Source organism: Diadema antillarum, unplaced genomic scaffold (assembly GCF_040938485.1).
Source record: "Diadema antillarum isolate AM-2024a unplaced genomic scaffold, OU_Dant_1.0 scf00000116, whole genome shotgun sequence".
Taxonomy (NCBI): Eukaryota; Metazoa; Echinodermata; class Echinoidea; order Diadematoida; family Diadematidae; genus Diadema; species Diadema antillarum.
In genome coordinates, this window is record NW_027271005.1 from 511,629 (window position 1) to 533,766 (window position 22,138).

Here is a 22,138-nt window from a genome sequence, read left to right on the forward strand (position 1 = left end):
CACTGCGAGCACTGGCGCGCTGCGGTGTTAACAGGGATAGGAAGATATGCACTTGGTGCAGAGTACGTACAGACCCAGCGCTGTAAAATATCTTAACAAACCGCAACTTTTGATAAAACTATACCTGGAAAGATCAAAAAAAGTCTATCGTTTCCTATTGACGAGTAGGAACAATCGTAACATGAATCTCAAGCTAAAATCTTCTAGTTTCAGGATCCGCCCGAAGAAAATTAATACCATACTCCAGTAAAATTTGACGAGCCTTCAACTGTACACCGAGCCCTCGAAATCGAGAAATTTAGCGAAATCTCCATAGGGAAGACGAAAACATGGATATATATCTCATACAATAATTGCAAATCTGGTATCATTATACGCAAGACATTTTAAAGTTTCAAAATCCGCCCGAAGGTTTTCGGAAAAAGTGACTTGCTTCGCGTAATTACAGTCAATTCATCAAAAAGCGCTAATTTCAATGTTCACTTCCCGTGTTAAACGAGTTCACGCGGGGCGTGCGGAGCAGATGCGCGCAACTTTTCCATATGATTTAACTTCTTATACAGTATATATAGCCAGAAATTGCATGCCCTGGGTTCTTGGGTGTGATTTCTGAATCAGATGACAGTGGAGCCATCCTCTGACAATGAAGCTCCATCTTGAACAAGATGTTTTCACCCATGAATGCCCCCTTTGACCGAGGTGTGAAAAAAAAATGATTAGACCCCTTTATGTATTTATATGTGGTGATGATGCAAGGGTAGGGTAAATTGAAATCACAGGCCTTCAGATAAATAAATTGATAACAAGACAGTAAAACTTAGCTGTTTTGTGTGATGAGATCTCATCATGGACTTTTATCTTCATAGATTTTCAGTCTCTGCAGTGAAGAGCCACCGAGCTCCAACCAGATTATGAGCAGAGTTTGAGGGGATTTGAAAAAAAAAGAATCGTTTTGATCCGATGAAATATAGATCAAACATTTCTTGCTGGAAATTATAAATGTTGCCTCAAGCAGCTTTATGATTAACATTTGAGTTTGAGGTAAATCAGACAATTCATTGTCTTTACCCAGCCAGAAATTTGTAAAGTTTCAGTGCCATCATTCACTGATAGGAGACTTACTATACTTCATGATGTCATTTTGGACTTCAATATTAAGAAAATAAAGAAAATGCAGCATAGTTTCACTTTCTAGCAAAGAGTATTGATATCATCAATATTCAGAAAGCAGGGAGAATGATATTACCCATTTGACATATGCCAGCAGCAAGTCGATGGAATGTCCACTTTTTATGAAAAAAAGAAGTGGAATTCTCGAAGTGTTTTCTTTATTATTTAATAAAAAATGACGTCATGAAGTGTAGTAATATCTTTGGCTTGCGATGATGATACCAAAATTTTAGCATTCATAACTTTTGAATCAATTCTCTGACTTTCCTCTTCAATGTTCAGTGATGTTTCAGGTATTGCTGCTTGTACTCAATCCTTTTTATGACATGGGCTTAGATGTCTGAAATACACTGCTACTAGGGCTGTCAGTATCTAATTCTATTTAATGTATTTGTTTTAATTTTGAGCAAACAATATGGGGGATACACAATGATATGCAAAAAAAAAAAAATAACTAGCAAAACTGTATTCTAAAATACAAGTGTGTGAAAATAGGTTGTAAAGCAAAGATTTACTCAATAATGTTACAAAACATAAATCATTCACACGTCAACAGAGCAATGCAATACATAGGAAAGTCATTGATTTGTGTTACATCAGCTATTTCAGTAGACACTCATAGATTTTATTGAATTGGGATTTTTTTGTCTCGTTTAGACAAAATGAAATATTGAAGCTTTCAGGAAACTTTTAAACAGCAGAATCAAGGAGACTTAGGAAAAGGAGCAGTGACCTTTGACCCAACCAACAAAGAGTACTACCCCCCCCCCCCCACTAGTTTGCCCTCCCCATCACAATGCATTACTCCAAGACCCCTGTATTAAGTGATGAAATGTATTGCTTCTTGCTGACCAATTTTGATTCTTTGGCTCTTTTAATTTGTAGTGTTTTGTAAATTATGAATTCATGAAAATGCAGTGTCATAATCATTAATCATCGGTAAATACATGAACTGTAATTCTTAGATGGTTTATTTGTTTTATATTTCTGAACCTAGTTTAAGTAATATCATGTGTGAAACATAAAGTTCTGTGCTTCCAAATCATTTATCTGTCTCTGTCTCTGTGTCTCTCTCTTGTTCTCTGTTCATGTACCCCCCCCCCCCAGTAATGCGGTGGTCATGTTTATTGGAGTCCAGATCACGTGCGTCCTTCTACAATATTGACTTGTAACAGGATTATTCTTAGTACTTTTGTTGTTGCAATGTCATGGCAGAAGCAGTCTTTGTGAACTGCACTGTAAAACTGGGTCAGAGTCCACTTGTTATTGCAGTCTGATCAGGTTTTAGCTCACACTCATTGCCTCTCGCTGTAGATGACCTACTAACTGTTGGCAGAGCATGCTTGTAACTTCGCAAAGATAAGCTTGTTTGGATTTTCATGACACCGTTTTAACCAAAAGGGCACGTAAAGCTGGCCTCACTGCACAGTGGTCAAGTCCATTTGAAAGTGACACAGTGGTCTACTAGTATTCGTTGGCTAGATACAGTTTCGCAGGGATCAAATTGGACACAACCAGGGAAGGGTTTGGCTGGAGAACTTAAGTATCCTTCTTATGAGAGCTGATTTTTGAAGTTGATGAACCTGTGTTCGTATTATGCAGGATGTAAGTTCTTGAATGGAATATTTTCCTTGAAGTTGGTGCTGCATGTGTTTGAAGAGGGAGGGAAGTGAATGAGTTCCAATAAAGGTGTTGTGAAACAGCGCAGGAGTGCGTTGGAGTAAAAGATGCACTCTGCATGCATCATTGATGCGGGAATGGTGTATACTGAATTGTCCTAGCTCTTATGTAGATGTATAGTGTATGTGTTTTATATGCTTGCTATTGTATTTTTTTTTCCTTTCTCATTTCTGTGCCAATGGATTCCGATAGAATCCCATTTTTTTTGCTCATTTTTCAACTAATATTAGATAATTTTTGTATTAGGCTTATTGCATGTTGTGATGCAGATTTATTTCCACTTAAGATTTTATTTTCATGGAATACAAAAGTTTAGCTTTCAGTGGGTACAAGTGCCATTTTGCTAACTTGTGCCAACTTTGTGTTATGTGTGCTTCACCACCCCCCCCCCCATGACATTCTTAGATTTATGCAGTCCTTAAACATGAATGCCATACTGTGCAGTGGAATCTTACCAGTTAACAGCAATAGCTCTTTGTGTCTTTGACTTTGTTTTGAGTGGCATCTGAAATATTTGAATGAAGAGTACTAATCAACTTTTAGTATCTTAAGAGTGTATAGCATTTGATTATTGGGTTTTTTTTTTTGGGGGGGGGGGGGTCGGGAGAGGAGCAAAGCAAAAAATGCCAAAATTCCTTATATGACATGACTATAACAATGACCAGTTTGTGATAAACTTAAAGTTTAGCACTTGCTTTACAGTATTTCTTGAGGAGGGGGAGAAAGGGGAAGCAATGGATGCCATAATCGTTCTGGATTTGAGACATGAGTATTATAGTGATTACAACTGTGATAGATTTATCTATTCAGTCATTCCGTCGTGATTCTGAACAGATAGACTTTAATCCTTGCCCTGGGAAAGGTGCACCAACGTCTGTATACGGTATCAGAAGTACTCTAGCACAGCATTTAAATATTTATCTGCACTCACCCCCCCCCCCCCCCCGTTTCGTTTGTGTTATGATCAGAGCAAACATGGGTAGACATGTTTGCATTTAAGCCTTGCATGTTTGTGAAGATTTCCTTTAATCAATCAAGCAGTGTAAATGTCATACTTTGTAGATCACACATAATAGTGTCATACAAGTAGTATTTTGTACAAATATTTTGTCCTCATTGTAGTACTGATGGCTTCTGTTGTCCCTGTACCAAAATTTAGTATTGAGATGAATACCCATTTCTAATTTGGTTTTGCTCTAGTGACAACCTGACTGATCTGATTTAAGAATGTCATGATATGAACTGGGAATTGGTATTATTGTTTTTGATTTGTTTGGTTAAGTTTTTTTTCTCAATAACTGTAATAAGTGACGCAAAACCATCAAAAAGTATAATGACATTTATCGAGGTAACATGGGGATTATGACAGTTGAATTGTTGTCAAAATATTGTAGATTTAGATACATATTTGTCCTTTCAATATTCTTCTTTCATAATGTACCTGGTACCAAGATGGTGTAAATGTCTTTAGTGTTTAATTTTGAGAAGGGTTTCAGCCTTATATGAGGCTTGATTTTCAAAACATTGGTCTACATAAACTTAGATAAAAGCCATGGAATTTGATCAAACTTTCTCATGCAAGTTTGTAATATTTTATTTTCTGTTATTTAACTGTTGTTGTCATAAGAATGTATCATTCTTATATCCATTTTATCATATACAGTAGTACTCTGATTTTTTCAATGTAAAGATCATGATTTTTGAAATCAAGCTGTCATAATGAGTCAAATGAAGTACGGTACATACACTCACTAATGATGGAATGGAATGAATAAAGAAGAAACGACAAGGGGGATGGTCTACTATAATGATGTTGATGTACACTTTTGTCGAACAGATTGTTTTTTATTGTTTCAGAAAATGTTGTTATGAAAGAAGTATCTTTGGCCCAGTCAAAAATAGTTTGCTCCTGTGAGTATTGATATCAAAATCAAACTACTGTAAAACACAATATTTTCGTGGCTTGAAATTTTCGTGAATTGGAGCCGAAGGCCTTATTCGCGGCATGAAATTTTCGTGAGTTGCCATTAACATCCTATGCATAATAGTATAGCGTAGACAAGAACTTCCACGTGCATTCTAATTTCGAGAATCCTGGCTCTCGCGAAATTCACGAAATTAAAATGCATGCGAACCTTCCTCGTTTTACAGTGTGATATCATAATACAGTAGTATCATGTATAATGCTAGTAAACTAATCAAATTATTATTGTTATTTAAACCTATGCAGATGATGTGGAGAGCTCTTATAAAGTTGATGTGGTAGGAGGTAGCCTGGATGCTGTGAGGATCATTGTACCCCAATCGCACTGCCATTGAACCCTTTCAGACTGCGTCTGGCTGAAAAAATAAGAAAAGATAAAAAATGGATTTTGAATGCACCTTTGACATCACAAAAGACATCCTGCCCTTTGTTCTCAGTCAGAGGGACGAGGCAATAAAAGAAGGTAAGCTTGGCATGATCATCTTCTTGGCATGATCGTCTCAATCATTCAAAGACCGTTTGAACTGCCTTCCTCCCTTCATATCTCTCATTACCCCTGATCCTCCTTTCTCTTGTCCAGTTTTGATTTTGTGGGCTTTGTGTGTAGTCAGCTTATTTTGGTGAATATATTATTATTGTTGATTCTTTTTTTTCACTGGTCACATAATGTCTGTGTAACTGAGGTATGTTCAAGTGGAAGTGTGAAGATATGAAGGATTTTTTTTTTTTAATGAAATACAACTCCTGTCACTGACACAGAATATTGTGTCTGCGTCTTGTGTAAGAAGATAACTCTTGTTATGAAAGTTGAAGTAGTGACAAAGATCTCAGACATCACTCTTCACTTGTCTGTAATTTATCAGACTTAAGATTGTATCCGCATTATGTCACCTCAAATTTCCCTGCGTTATAGTATTTGTCTCAAATGCAAAATCTTTGCAGGGAAAATATGCATCATCACAAAGTGTTCAAAATGAGATATTCTCACAAAGAGAGATGTAATGTCAAGAGCCATAACTATCAATGAGCAAAGAAGTAATATGAAAAATGTTATCATATTAGATTTTGTATTTTTTTGGCTACATATTTGATACAAAATGATCCCTAACACCACAGAATGACCACGAGATATATTCACTCATAACGAAAAAATTAAATGAGACAAATACCGGTAAACCCTTGTCTAATGATAATCTTATACAAGTCATTTTCAACTTATTGCCCTTTCCATGACATCCTGTTACAGTATTAGTGTCGTTTCCTTTGCTAGCAGTTTGATATCTTATCTAATGATAGACAATGTGTCAGTCACAAGAATTTCTTTATATTTTTTAGCCATAAACTGGACTAATCATTGTGATCTATCTCAGGTTCAATTTCAACATGTCATTCCTGAGTACATCAAGTTCTACATGTCACGCTTATTTCACATGGTTTCCCTATCATGTGACTTGGATGGTATATAATGATTTGGCCAGAAGCCCGTAAAGCATGATCGCAATAGGGAAATGAAAGCACAAGAGTCACTGTAATTGAATTGAAAAATGATACGGTTATGGAAAAGAGAACTGAAACTTGATAAAATATGGAGCAGAAACGCATGATCCGTGCCCTGTTGTTACAGTTATAACTTTCTGACATTCATGCAGTCATAAAAACTTACATGGTATATACATTGTATGGAGATCATCAGAGGCTCCTTACATGTTTAACATGATCTCTGGTTCATTTTCTCATGAACCTATTTATGACAAAAAGGTGAAAGATACATAAGTTTCCAATTAGAGGTGACAAAGCCCTGTGACATAATCAGTGTATATAATATACATAAATCAAAGTCCTTTAACTTTTCTTCGTGAAACGGGGGCTCCTGCTCTTAAAATCAACTTATTACTAATATTTTTTTTTATTGCAAATCCAACTCTCAAATTCCAAGTCTTAAAGGAAAATGGTTATTGTGATAATAACAGTAGAAATAACAATAGAAATACGTGTAGAATATCTAATGCTGTAAAATGCATTGAACGCCAACACTGTGGGACTGTGCAACATCAAAACAACTCATATTGTTACTATTGAAGAGCATTAGCAACATTTTGGAATCACTAGGTACAGTCATTTTTGTGATGAGAAATTAATGTTATTTCGTATTCTATTCTCTTTGGCATCATTGCAATGTCCAGCTGGTCAAGATATTGATGTGGCAGAAACCCTGCGGGTTGTTGGACAGGAGAGAAATGGGGCAATCCTTTACACGTGGGACGACCTGGCTCAAGTTGGTGACAATCACGTAGAGGTCACGCATGTTGGCATCTACGAACCAGCAGAACAGAAAAACAGAGTGAGTTCTTCATACAAACTGCACTTGTCTGATAGATATATAGTATGGATTTAAAACATTTTCAAACATGTTTTCATTTAGCATTCATGGCCGTTCACAAATCTGGGCACTTTTTCTGTCCTTTCACCATTTGCGTGTTTTGCATGTATCTATTAAAAGAGGAAGTCGAATGGCTCTGATATCCTGTTTTTTCAATCACAAAAACCAGATCAGCTGTAAAACAGAATAAATGAAGGTCATCAGATTGTAAAGAACAGTGCAGACACTTCCCTGGATACTGGATATCTGCCAGGGGAAAGTCACCTTCTCTCTTCAGGATATATGAACTGCAAAATTCATTATGATTGTGGTTTAAACAGATAATGAGCAACATGTGCCACTCTCATGCTGTTTTTGGTCCTTGGTACCAACATTTTTTGTTTGTTTGTTTTTCAAGTTTGTAGGGCAAAACTGATTGGTAGGGCTCTTCTTGGCTTTGATATGATGCAAGTTAAGTTTCTCTTCTTTCATCTTCTCCCAGTGCCTGTTTGTGCATGACTGCAAGATTCCTCTGGTGAGCTGCTCCATCAACTGGGAGCACAGTGTGCTGGCGTACGTCTCCAAGGAAACAAGGCCCGCCCCTGCCCGCACTGGTGATGATGCGCTGTCTATCACGTCAGTCAGTGAGCAACAAGGTACCGATTGCTCAGCGTGCTTCCGTCTCCCTTCAAAGTCTTTGTCAATCATTATTCTCATCTAGAAAAAAAACCCCTTTCCAACTCTTTTGCCTTGTCCACGTCAAGTGAGCTGTACTGTAGATAGACTGGCACCCTCCGTCCAGTCCTGATTTTGTATCAAAAGTTTTGATTGCCATGCTACAGTAAAGTCAGACACAAATCTCACAGTGAATACTTTCCATTCCCTCTTTAACACTCACTGTGCTTTATTCACCGATTGGCACACAGTCTGGAATGCTTTCTTTGCTGACAAAGACAGATGCGAGCTGGAAACTATTATTGTCAATAAATAGAAATTACCTTATCCCTTTAGTCCCCATTGTGTCACCTTGGCCTTCCTGTGGGACTAAGGCACATTGCTTCACCCTAATTCAACAACTAGGTCAAGTTTTGATGGATTTCTGAATGCTGATTAAAAAAAAATAATAATAAAAAAAATTTTAAAAAAAGTGTCTGGGCACATAAAAGATTGAAGCCAAGTAACATGTGAATTTCATAACCTACAGTCAGTGAATGTGCTTTGTGTGATGAAGTTCTTGACTATAATGGTAGGATGTCAGTATTAGATATCATGCAGAGTTGACAGTACTGATGTAGATTTGTCACAACAGGTTTTCACAATCTGTTATCTGTGTTGGTAGATGTGTACAGAGCCTTTCTTGCCGAAATCCAGCCCCAGCACGCCATCTTTGACCTGAACCTAGAAAGGACGTCCCTCCTCCATGTCCAGTTCCTCTGGCCGCGGTCCGGTCAGGGTCCAACAGACGTGACAGCCACAACCAGCAAGGACAGCAGACTCCTGGTCTTTCTGCACAGTGAATGTAAGTTGGCATGGGTTGAACCGTCTGGAGGATCTAAAGCATGCCACACATCAAAGTACCAAGAAATTTTATCACAAAAAAGACATGTTTAACTACATCCATATAATCAACTTCTAACATGTGTTATCAGGAAATAATTTTCCTGGTATCGCATTGCAATTTGCTATGCATTTTTACACCACTGCTACACAAACTAACTTTTGTGTAGCAGTTTTCTTACATAGAAGTGTACAGGATATCATTGAAGATATTTTTCATCAACTGAAATTGCTATTAAATTTGACTTTGAAAATTATTCCCTGGTTATATTCATGTGTATTGTCATACTAAAGGGTTGTACTACTGATTGAGCCGTTATTTATCACATGGGCAGCTGTTCCTTCCAGCAAATGTGATAGGATTTATTAGTTTATGAAATTCAGATCAATACTTTGATTTTCATTCATTATACTAGTATACGGGTTAACAGTGATTAAAACCTTTAGATAAGAAACCAACACTCACACACAAAAAAAAAAATGTTGAAAGTAAATATATGTGAAAAGAGGTAAGTTTTAAAAGTCTCATGTAACTCTTAACAACTCCCCAACCAGTGGCATGCACCTGGAATCACCACAATCTTTGTATAATGTAATATGATTTTCTGTTTGTATTCTATTTCCGCTTGTATTGTATGTTGAATTGCCGGATGAATAATAATGATAATAATAATAATAATAATAATAATAATAATAATAATAATAATAATAATAATAATAATAATAATAATAATAATAATAATAATAATAATAATAATAATAATAATAATAATGATAATAATAATAACAACAACAACAACAACAATAATAATAACAATAATAATAATAATAATAATAATAATAATGATAATAATAACAACAACAACAACAATAATAATAATAACAACAATAATAATAATAATAATAATAATAATAACAATAATAATAATAATAATGATAATTATAATGATGATAATAATAATAATAATGATAATGATAATTATGATAATAATGATGATGATAAAAATATCATTTATGTAATCCTGTGTACAGCATAGTGCAATTTTATAATAAAACAGTCATTATGACTTGACATTCAAGCCTCGGTCAGAATCCACCATACATGTTTGTAGTCAATACGTTTTTGGCGGAGGCCATGGCATTCACATTTTTTTTTCTGGAAAATCGTTTGGAAGGAGTGGCTAGAGCAGGGAGGGAGTATATCAACACATGTCACTCGCACGTCACGCGCATGGTTGCACAAGGTGTAAGTACGTGGCCCACATGCCACACCAGGCCATGAGGGGTTCCGTGCAAATGGTAAGTGAGTTGCACGTGCTTACAACGTACAATCTCCATTCGATTGCCACGTTATCTTGCAGAGATCTTAATTACACATGCTGCTCACATATATGGTGTCCCTGCGCTCTGGCATGTTGTAAGTGCGTGCGGGTGTGATGATTTTTCTGTCCAATGTCGGGGGTACAAGTATGTATCAGATGACCTTTCAAGGTTCTTCAGAAGTCTCAGCTGCTGCCGCCTCAAGATGCCGCCCATTCCACCGTAGAGACTCCAGGTTCTGTCGAAGAACTTGATAAGAATGTCGTTGATGTTTGACTTCTTACTGGCCAAAGGCTTAATGGTCTTGCAGACAGCCGTGGAGATGCTGGCCCAGTGGGATTAAGTGTTGTAGCTCCTCAGCTTGGCTTTGTTATCCTGTCTCCTCCAGCTGGAGGTGAAAATAAACGCATAAATGTACTTTCAATTAACATATCCTAAAATTTAGAAATGAATGATTTCATGTTTGTACCATTAAGTATTACAAGTAAAATGTACAACTGTGTTTGTTGTCATGTTTAAAAATTACAAATGTCTATTCATGCAATAACTCTAGAAAATCTTACCGGTGTTGTTTTCAAAGTTTACGTCCCCGGAAAGATATGTGCTCATAGGAAGACGAAGCTGTTCGGTTGCCACTTCTTCCTGGCTGTCAGGGGTTGGGACGCCTGGCCTGACTTTGTCTTGTACAATTTGCCAACTGACGTTCGCATACAGTTTGTATGTTCTTAAAACCAGCCCTGGATCTGTCTTCCTGTGGAACAGAAAAAGAAAGTTCCAAGATATTGACAATGCCAGTAGCTCAAATAATTCATGGTACATTATATAGTGCAATCCTACTTGGACAAGTGAAAGAGGTAATGCATGAAAGCACGCAGGTTTCTTCTGAAACAAAACATATGAAAGAGCACGTGGAAAATCAGGATACTTACTGGTTGTCTGGAGATCCTTGACCAGCTCGTCCAGGAGTTTATCTTTCTTTTGCTGGCTATGGTATTTTGGATTTGATTTATCGTACGAGGCCAGGTTGTCCCTGAAAAACTTTACCGGACGCTCCTACTTTTTCGGTTGAAACGAACAGTTGGCCTTCTCCTTTGTCACAGCACCCAATCCTTCATAGTCTGACTCTTCTTCACTCCTCTCAGGCTCCCCTTCCTCTCTGGCCCTCCCATCTTCAGCGACTCGTTTCTGTCGGGCCTCTCAGGCCGTATCCGCTGCCTTTTGAGCTGCAGCTGGCCCCTTCTTCACTTGCTTTTTGGGCATCTTGGAGACGAAATGATGACACTCGTCCATCGACTTGACGGTGTTAAAATTTTAAAAGACTCACAGAGTTAGTGCATTGTGCGCACATTGATTGAAGAGGGCACTCATGTCATCCGTACTTAGGGTGAATCTGTAGCCCGAATGCAGCAAAATTTTCTTGGGTTTCCTAAAAGTGCCACGACATGTCTGCATGCTCCAAAATCTGTAATGAGGCGGTACTTACTACGCATTTATCCCTATATTTTGCCCACGTTTTTGCAAGTAGACAGCACGCACTTGCAAGTACAGCAGGTTGTGACGGAGGATTCAACAATCTGACAGAATTCTGTGTATGAAAGTATGTAGTCTAGATTTATGATATCCTACAACTTACGAATGCTTTAGTTGCATTATGAGTCAGGCCTTGCTTTGCCCAGTTTAAGCAACTTGTGATGATTACAATTGATTTGATGATGTCTTATATAAAGTTTGGAAATACTATGTAGATTGATTTGGAAAAGGATTTGCATTCTGGACCTTGATCTAGCCATATTTGTTTCTGCAGCATCTTGAAATCAACTTTAGGGATTTGAGACTTGAGAGTTTTGTTTTTTTTATTTGTTTTTTTTCATATTTTGGTTTTAATTCTCTCTTGGTTTTTACAGCTATTGGACTCTATAGAGTTCCTCTTGCCAGAATCGGGAATAATAGAATGGTAAGTATTTGCCACATCCCCACTCTTAATGCTATTGATGCTAGATAAAAACACTTTTACACAATGGCATCTTGCCTTTCTATTTATCTGATAGCTGGAATTTTTTTTACATCTTTTTCAAATCCTCCATGTCATAGAAACAGCAGATTTTATCATGAATGCTTGTATGCAGGATGGTAAATGATGGGTGTACAAAATTAAGAAGGTGGAATTATTAAAATGCTCCAGTTTTATTTTAAATCATCTAATGGCTCATAGTAAGAACTTTTGATTGTGGAAGCTGTTGGGTTGTTTGTTTCTTTGTTTCTTCCATTTTTTTCAAAATAGGAAATCACTGAGTGATGTGAGCTAGGGATAATGTTTTGAAGTCAAGTATTGCCCTGCAATGTTTCACAGAATGTATATGGCAAGCAACTTTTGAAAGTATTTTACTCTAGCCAAATAATAACAGATTTCAGCCATAGTTTAGTGTAAGTGGGAGAGGGAGGGGAAATCAATTTGATGCATGGCAGTGAGTTGCTCCATTTATGTGTGTACTGTGAATGTCTTCCTGATATGAAGCATACCTACAATGTATGTATGCAGCTTATTTAGTTTTTATCAAGCTGAGACAGAGAAACAGTCTCTGAGAATTCCTCTACTAAAGGGAAAATGAAAGTCATACTTTGTAGAAACGAGCAACTGGCATCATCAAATTATGCTGCCTGGCAACTCGGGGGTGGGGGGGGGGGGGAATGCTACAGATGCAGGGGATGAAACTCATGAGTGTACCTCAGTCTGTACCTGTTCCCAGTGACATAGCAGATGATTGTTTGGGGATGCCGTTTCAATTATAGAGTACGGAGATGACGATGTCACAGTCTTTTGTATAGCTATATGGTTCTAAACAAGATATACAAGCACAAGGCTTCAGGCAGTAGGTTAGATCCAACCAGATACGAGCATTGTTAGCAGTTGTTGTGTTAACCGATACTTGGGCCAGTTTCCATTGCCATATGAATGGCTATGACATTACACCTTCATACTCTGCAGCAAGTAGACAGGGATTTGTTTGCCCGTATATTTCTACAGTGCATATGGAAGTAGTCAGACCTACGGGGTAAGTGTTTTCCCAATTCTGTGCAGTTACTTCATTGATAACATTTATACAGGAATATATTTTATACTGTACAGAATCTTACATAGCATTCTGGTGTAACCTCCTTTAGATGGATTTCCAATGAAATACTCCAAAATTTACTCGGGCTTAGTCTCTATGGATCATTACCATTTTGACTTTTCTTTTTCCAGATATTAGAGTATGCTGTGAAATTTGAAGATGACCAATTTGATGAAGTAAAGATGATCAATTCTTTCTGAAGAAATATTCCCATAGGACCTGAAGGTTTGACCTTTGACTCTGCGTTTTTCAGATCAGTGGCCCTCCTGATGCCCAACCAGTAGTCAGCCGATTCCTCTGGGCCCAGTGGGACGCCCCCACGCAGCGGCTCTTTGTCGTACTTCCACGGACTCGCACTGCCAACGAGCCAGAACTACCCGCCGTCTTTCGGTGCTTTGAGTTCTTAGGTCAAGGGTCACAGACCACATTTACAAAAATGGTGAGGAAGGGAGTTGCAGCCTTCTTGCTTTGATAAGCTAAATAAGCTAACATGAGAAGCTTGTAACAGTTGTGCTTTTAGGATATGGAAACAGAATTTTTGTTCGATACATCTGAAAATAAACCCTTCCTTGTCAGAATAATTTTCATGACGTGGTTGTAAAGAGACTGATCCGTATGTTCTCTGCATCTTTATATCAAAGTATTTTGTTTTTTTCATCATAAGGAGTGATACGTGAAGGAGAATCGAACTTACAATTGAACATTGACAGCAGTGGCACAAGAGACTTGACTATTCACTTAACTTGTTTTTTTTTTTATCCGTGACTTTGTTATCTTGTTATCTCTGTTTCATTGGGGAAGGGGCAGAAAACTTAGAATATTGCCATTGATCTTGTAGACTTCACGTTATCAATTTGACTGCAAATGCTTTATGAGGCAGATTTGCCCAGTTTCTTTTTTCTTATTACTTTATATCTCATTGGAATTGATAATGTTTTATGTTCCTGTGTAGATGGAAATGGATCTTCCTCCAGACATCAAATGGCCATCCAGCAGGTGTGTAGTAATTTTCACTTCATCTATTTTTTTCCATTATTTGTAGCATTTTTCATATCGCATGTGTCATTTCTCATTGTTTGTAGCATTGGTTGCATAACAGTATTCATAAGTGACAGATTCGTATCTTAGCATTATTTACAAAAATCACCTTTAGAACTGCATCTTCCACATTATTATTATTATTTTTTTCTATATGTGTGTATATTTGTTTGTTTGTTTGTTTTTGATGGGCCAATCAATCCTTATGCATACTTGCATATGGTATGGTACAGTATATAAGCTGGCTCATGCAAATTTATACCAAATGTAGAAAAACTTGTATGGGGGATGTGTTACTGTAATATTTCATGGTCACGGCTTTACCCATATTGCATATTGTGATAGGGTATCATGATTCATTAAGTATGCCTCAAAACGTGATGTGGTGACTTAAAAGAGGAAAGTATATCTTGAATTTGCCTAAAATTTCTTCACATGCCAGGGGCATTTTCCTTAAGTGCTTTAAGATAAAGGAGTAATACTGTAATCTAATTATGACTTTAAGTGATCATGTCAAAAACTGGTGATTATGGGTTAAAAAAACAAACAAATCTGGTAATTACTACACGAGCAGTCATTCAATAACACAGAAATTGTTTATTTGGTACAGTGACCATCAGACTTTATTGGCAATGTATTTCTATAACTTAGATTTCAACTATAACATCAGTGATTCTAGTGCCTCTGAGATTCGTTGAATAATGATGAAGTTTACATGTGGTTGACGTGGTTTACATAAGCAATGTGTGAAGATGACTCTGTTTGATTAAAATTGGAAAGGTTTGCAGAAAGATGGCTGCTTACTGCATGGCAAGGGAATCGGATTGTTTGGTCCACAGTGTGGTCCAATCAATTTTAAGATCTGTCACAGAAGAGTATGTGTGTAAATGAAATGATGCACATTGTGAAGAAAGTGTGGGAAGACTCGTATTTCAGCAGTTTTCACTTATGCATTTCCATGTATTAAAGTTGGCAGTCATGTCCTTGTAATTAAACTATTTAAGGGTTCCTATAGCCCATGACAGTCTTCAAATTTGAATTCAGTATGCAAGGGAATGTGGACCAGATATGTCAGATTCATAGATGTGTGTGAGTTTGAATTTACCTACATCATACCTCTAACCCAATAGTAGCAAATCCTTACTTTCTTATTTTGTCATTATCTGTGAACAGGAGTACTTCATATGAACTGCCATCTTTGAGAAATACTGTCTCAGGTATTGCACCCCTTTAAACTTCCAGTTTTGAAATATTCAGTTTTTATTCCACACAAGAATGATGATGTCACTTTAGTGTTTTCAATGTATTAAATGAATAAATAAGAACATAAATATATAGATATACAGCTGTATATGTACATATATTTTTTTCTATGCAAATCATTGGAACATGATTCTAACCCTTGTTATATGATAGACCGTGCAACCTTTTAATAGGTTTCACCTTTGTTTTGTTTTTTAAACCATGACAAAAAACAGAAATTTGTCCTTACCACACTATAGAAATTTTGATGAGGTCAATAATATGCATTGTAATATACTAACTTGTAGAAAATGTTATATCCTGGTAGATGTGAAAAGAATAGAAAGATATTTGTGTGATATCACTTATTGCAGATAAAAGAGTTTCATTGACATCAGATGACCATATACTGTGCATGTCATGTTTCTATTTATGTCTGTAGATCCGTTTATTTCACAGTTCCACATTTTTATGTATATTAAAGCTATGTAGCAGAAATATAATTACAACACCTGCAGTGATTTGGGATTTTGTCAATTAAGATAAGCATTTTGAAGGATGATGTCTGTTGAAATGTGAGAAAACAAAAACAATCAAACAGCATTGCAAATTAGGTACCAACATCATTGTAAAGTAACAGATTTTAATGGTCATAAAATGTGGGACTACTGTAAAAACATAATATATTCGCAGCATGAAATTTTTGTGAATTGGAGTCGACAGCCTCTTTTGTGGCATAAAATTTTTGTGAATTGCCACTGGCTTGCAATGCATACAGTGTAGACAAGAACTTTCGTGTGCATTTTATTTTTGTGAATCTTGGTGCTCGCGAAATTAGCAAAATTAGAATGCACACGAACATTCCTTGTTTTACAGTATATCCTACGTTGATTATTAAATTGATGGGATCAGTATAGCTTATTAAGTGGTGCTTGGCTAATAATCCTTGAAATGTGCAAACTGTACTATTTTAGAATGTAATAATGTGGATTGTAATTAGTGACAGTTCTGGAGGAATGAGCAAGAGCTAGTATCTGACAGTTGTCTTTTTTATCTATTTCAGTGAGAGCCATCAATATGTACGTAGTATGCCAGCCTGGTGGCTCAGTGTGTCTCTGCTATCAACTGCCCGTGAAGCGACTTGCCAATTCCAAACCCAGCTCGCGCCGCCAAAGTCGGGGCAAACTGATGCCCCAGCACTCCGGCCAGTCAGACCCTGGCGGAGTCAGCCGCGGTAGGGGTGATGAGGAGTGGGGGAGGCGGCCACAGAATTTGAACCTGAATAGTCGAGAGTCCTCGGCCACCTCCCTCTCCCCAGAGGGCCCCACCGCAGGTAAGCTCCTTACCCCGACAAGCCCTGCCACCGACTCATCCCTTAACCTGAGCCAGGACTCCAGCACGGGTCCGCTGACCAGCCCCGCCTACTGGTCCGCCCTGAGCTCTCCGGCCACGCCCGACTTCCCTGGCGGTATGAGGAGGAGCCTCACTGACCAGCTGGATGCGGCTGTGTTGAGGTCCCTGGTGGGCGACATGCCCGGCAGGTCTCGCAGTGGTGAGCAGCATGTTGACGTCCACTATGTGGTGCTGGTGTTACATCATCGGATCATTCTCCAGTGCAGCGTGCCCCATGTTCCCAGGACCATAGCCAAGAGAATGCTGATTCACTTTGCTCCTCTGAGTGAGTTTGCTGAGACAGGGTGTAGAAATTTTATGTATTAGACATAAACACACTGGTAATGACAAAGGTCCCTGTTGATTACAATTCTTGCATTTTTTAATATCAATTTATATCAACTCACCAGTTTCCAGTGTATATGTTTGAGTAACTTCAGAAGAGATGTAAATTAAACTTAATATGCTGTACATGATGTTTTTTAAGCTAAAAGGCTAGAAAGCATGGGAAATGGAAAAAGAAATTAATCTTGGAGTGGGTTTGTCCTTAGTGCAAGCTGATTGTATAATCAGTGTTCGATGTCCAAGTAAGAAAGAGCATTCCAGCTCACATAGAGGGCAGAAGTTGTATGTTCTGTGGGATATATGAAAATCAGATTTTGCAGCTTTCATCAAACCAGAGTTTAAATTAAACCAAGGGTTTAAAGGGAGTGATCAAAGTTTCCTCTGATATCACTCACACACATATTTGTTGCACTGTATTTGTGTAGGTATGGCAATTTGTACTGAATGCTAAGCTTCAGGATGTGTAATTACATAATACCAGTAATATGAGTCAGCAGCAATGTGGGCAAACTTTAATGTCATTGGTCATTTTATTGCCATAAGTGTATAAAAAGAAGTTGTGTATCCACTTAAAAAATGAGCTGATTTTGTGGGAATTCTGTCCAATGGCTCCACATCTGACAGATGGCTACATTATGGCCTACTATCCTGGCACCATGCTGCACCTCCTCAACGTGGGCCCCGAGGTGGAGCCCTGCCTCCATCTTGCCTTTGAGCAGCAGGACGTGCCCTGGATCCCACAGGCCGGGGCGGAAGATTGGGAAGTGGAGAACGGGGAGAACGGGGAGCTGTTCCTTGGCTCCAGAGAAGAGCAGCTACGCACCTGTCGCCCTCTACTGTCTCACTGTCTCAGGGACAGGACAGCCAGCAAGTATGGTGAGACAGTCTCTTCTTTTATTTCTTTTCCTTTTGTTTCTTTTCTTCCTTCTCCTTCTACTTCTTCTTTTGTTTTTCCCTTTTTCTTCTCCTTTTTTCTGCTTCCTCCTCTTTTTCTCCTTCATTAGCTTCTCTTTCTTCTACTTCTTTCTTCTTCTCTTTTGTCATCTTCTACTTCTTCCTCTTTTCTTTTTTCTTCTTCTTCTTCTTCTTCTCCATCATCTTCTTCTGTTTTCTCTCCTTCGCTTTATCTTTCTTCATCTTTCACAAGGTTGCCATGGTAACTTAACCGTCATCTGTCCAAGAAGTCACTGGCAATTATTAATAAATCTCTTCAAATGATTTTTTTTTCCCATCTGTGGATGCACACAAGCAATGCGCTTTTGATACTGGGGTATAGCTTCGCATCATGAGAAGAGCATAAAAACACCAAATGCTTTGTGACGACAGTATTCACACACCATGTATCTCCCACTACTTTAACTCTTTATGTGCCATGGTGGAAACCCCCTGTGTGCCACGTTATTCTGAGACACGAAGGTAGTCATGCTCCGAGAAAGAATTCTGTTTTTTCCAATTTGTATAACTTCTACAAATTTCTGTTAAGATGAGCATAATAGTAGGCAAAGTTAAAGAGGAATGCCAAGCTTTGTTTCGATATACATTGTATGATGACTCTATTTTCAATTTTTCTTTTGAATGACCAATTGCTACATTACTGTAAAGGCATGACTTTTACACATAAAATCGTGACGGAAACTTAGAATATACGAGCAAATCTAGTTGGGAACATCACTTGATAGTCGATCACCACATAGAATGCAAACCGTATAATTATGAGAGGAACAAAAGCACGAGAAACGCTTTCATTTTGCCGCGGGATTAGCAGTAATTAGCGGTTTATTGATCGGCCTTGGCGGCTTTGTTTGTTGAGCAGAATATGCGAAGTTGGCACGCCGTCGACTGAGTCGGACGTGCGAACGTGGCACATAAAGAGTTAATGGGACTTTTATGCATATTTCAATACCAATTTTTCAGGTAGAGTGAAGTTCATTATAGGCTATCATTGGACTGCATGGTAGTGAAATACTTTTCATAAGTATTTTAATAATATATCAAATATACTTCCCTTCTTTATACCAGAACCAGTGAAACAGTGACATTTTGTTGGTTTGCTGGAATAATTTGACATTGGAGTTGAAGTATCTAAGTCTTAGATTTCATTACCCTTTTTTCCCCAAGATGATGTACTTTTTGACAGCCGGACTGGTCGATGCTACAACCCCTTCATCAGCAAGGACAAGCTTCCGTCACTGCTCGTTAGGGACAGTCTAATTCCCTTCAAACTTGGACTGCTGCACCTGGCAATCATCAACCTGAAAGATGCAGCTCTGAACAAGAAGGCAAGTCTCATCTTTGCTCTAATAAACACTGACATCTATCTGCATTGTGTTCAGTGCCACTAGACTCTTCCCCTATGTACACATGTGTTGTAGCAGCGATGGTGCATTCTACAGGCCTTTTTGTCCGGAACTTGCGGTCTAATAACAAATCACTTTTAATACCTCCTCCTGTCAATACACAATCTTATGGTTCTAGAGCTTTTCAGTCAGCATCACCTCAACTCTGGAACAGTTTACCTGAATGCTTGAAACAAACAGACTCAGTAGACAAATTTAAATCCATGTTAAAAACGTATTTGTTTATTGAATAGTATTATGACTGTGTTTCATGTCTTATACCGTTACTGAAACTGTACCTTCTTCTTCTTTCTTTCTTTCTTTACTTTCCTCTTCTTCCCTTTCTATTGTTTTCTTTTTCCCATAGCGCTTAGAGACATTTTATGTAATAACGCGCTATATAAATGTTGTGAATTATTATAATTATTATTATTACAGGGGGACTCAACTCCACACATGTATATCAAGTTGACTTGTATGTAAGTCAACAAAAAGAACAACAGAATTTTAATTCAGAAAAAGTAATGAAAGCTGCAGAATTTAATGGTTCACTGTATTTTTTCAGTGCAGTGGTTTGACCACTTTCACTCACTCATGTTAGATGAGGTGGTATTCAAATTCTCGCTATCCCATAGAAATGTACGCATTTTGTCAGTAGGGGTCGGGTCCGTATGCTGACTGAATGCTACATGCAAATGAATGGGATAATCTTACGCACCCAAGCGCAACATTCGGAGGTCAAGCGGGGTTTCACTTTTTTGTTGACTCGTGTACTTTTGGTTACGCAAGTTTCTGTTCAAGCAGGCATGGGCAGAGTGCATATGCGGTAATCACGTCTAATATTTCCCATTATGTCATTACTAAAACATTGTTGCTATGCAATAGAAATGCATTTTCAAAGCTAATAACTTCATATTTCTTTTCTCAACATGTAAGAATTACTGACAATGGTAGTTTGGTGATAGAGAAAATGCTCCATGTTTTTCATATATGATCAAATAGAACTTTCGCTGTGTATCAGCATGGCATTGTTGACACATTGTCACAGAAATCAAAATTGCTCCTGCTGTTTGAGTTTTTACAGTCATATAAAATAGGGAGAATTGCCTTAATTTCTATATTGGCTTGTAATCGTATATAATGAATATGATGAAGAATATTTCTGTTTATGATATAGCATGTTTATGATATAGCCGGTCAGTGTGTCCTGACAAGCTACCATTACATAAATTTCCATGATGTCTTTTGTGTACTCTAAAGAAGACAGGTTAGTCAATATGCTGTAAAGTCCAATGTAATTGTTATAATGTGGTGCTCATGTATGATGAAAAGTAAACTTTGGGCAACCCCCATCCAGATCATTGAGTGCATCACCAAGGACCCCTTTCAGCTGGAAATGGAGGACATCCTAGCTGAGTGCCTCCTGGCCAGCACCTTTGGCTCCGTCAGACTCAAGCTGGAGAGGAACATCCTACTCTACTTCCCCTTCACCAAGACTGACACCAGCAAAACATTTGTCATCGAGGTAAGAGAGAGAAAAGATAGATAGATAGGTAGATAGACAGGCAGACAGATAGATAGATGTAGATAGATAGATAGATAGATAGATAGATAGATAGATGATAGATAGATAGATAGATAGATAGATAGATAGATAGATAGATAGATAGATAGATAGATAGATAGATAGATAGATAGACAGATAGATACAATGTAGATAGATAGATAGAGAGATAGATAAATAGATATATGTAGATAGGTAGATAGATAGGTAGATAGAAGATAGATGTATGTAGATAGATAGATAGATAGATAGATAGGTACATAGGTAGGTAGATACATGTAGATAGATAGATGGATGGATAGATAGATAGATAGACAGATAGATAGATGTAGATAGATAGAGATAGATGGATAGATAGATAGATAGGTGTAGATAGATAGATAGATACATACATACATAGATAGATAGAAAAAAGAGGAGGGGGGAGGAAGAGGGAGTAAGTTTGCAAGGGGATGGTGAGGGTAACATGCAGTGGGATGGATGGAACAAAAGACAAGTAAAAATAGATTAGAGTGTGTGCCCTGACAAAGGTTGTGAACTTGTTCCCTTCCCACGGTTACACAATTCTCAATGAGTTTGTGCAGAACTCACAAGTCTTTGGTAGGCATAAGGCTAATGTTGCCAATGTCTGTGAGTGAAGCAAGTCAAAGCTGACAGGGATTGTGCAGAGGGGAGGCAGAGGAGGTTTGGATGAGGATTGCGTGAAAGAGAATCAAAATAATGAGAGGAGAAGAAGGTGACATTTGTACTCAAGCAAAGGATGTTGATGTAGCTGGTGCCATTAAATATGAGAAGGGTAGGGGAAGGGATGAGATGACATAAAAAAAACAGCAACTTTAGAATACGGCGAAAACAGCCTTTCAAACTAGGATCTACACAAAATATTTTGATGTTGTTGATGCAGCTTCAAGAGTAGATGGTCATTGAAAGGGGAGGGATAGATGGATTGAATATGATAAAGTGAGATAGATAAGAAGGAAAACCTACACTCTGACCAAAGCAAAATATGTTATTGATACCATTACACACTTTGAGCAT

General features: G+C 37.8%; 1 protein-coding gene across 1 annotated transcript in view; it reads left to right on the plus strand.

The window, feature by feature from the left end:
* The window catches only part of LOC139719873 (gamma-secretase-activating protein-like), a 31,585-nt gene that overhangs the window by 1,360 nt on the left and 8,087 nt on the right, over positions 1 to 22,138 (plus strand). The window contains exons 2-13 of the mRNA XM_071631258.1: positions 5,081 to 5,297; positions 7,018 to 7,175; positions 7,696 to 7,849; positions 8,533 to 8,712; positions 11,975 to 12,024; positions 13,437 to 13,622; positions 14,136 to 14,179; positions 15,395 to 15,438; positions 16,527 to 17,141; positions 17,825 to 18,076; positions 19,319 to 19,479; positions 20,894 to 21,061. Coding sequence (XP_071487359.1) covers positions 5,216 to 5,297; positions 7,018 to 7,175; positions 7,696 to 7,849; positions 8,533 to 8,712; positions 11,975 to 12,024; positions 13,437 to 13,622; positions 14,136 to 14,179; positions 15,395 to 15,438; positions 16,527 to 17,141; positions 17,825 to 18,076; positions 19,319 to 19,479; positions 20,894 to 21,061 — 2,094 coding nt within the window. The 5' untranslated portion in view covers positions 5,081 to 5,215. The remainder of the gene's footprint in view (positions 1 to 5,080; positions 5,298 to 7,017; positions 7,176 to 7,695; positions 7,850 to 8,532; positions 8,713 to 11,974; positions 12,025 to 13,436; positions 13,623 to 14,135; positions 14,180 to 15,394; positions 15,439 to 16,526; positions 17,142 to 17,824; positions 18,077 to 19,318; positions 19,480 to 20,893; positions 21,062 to 22,138) is intronic.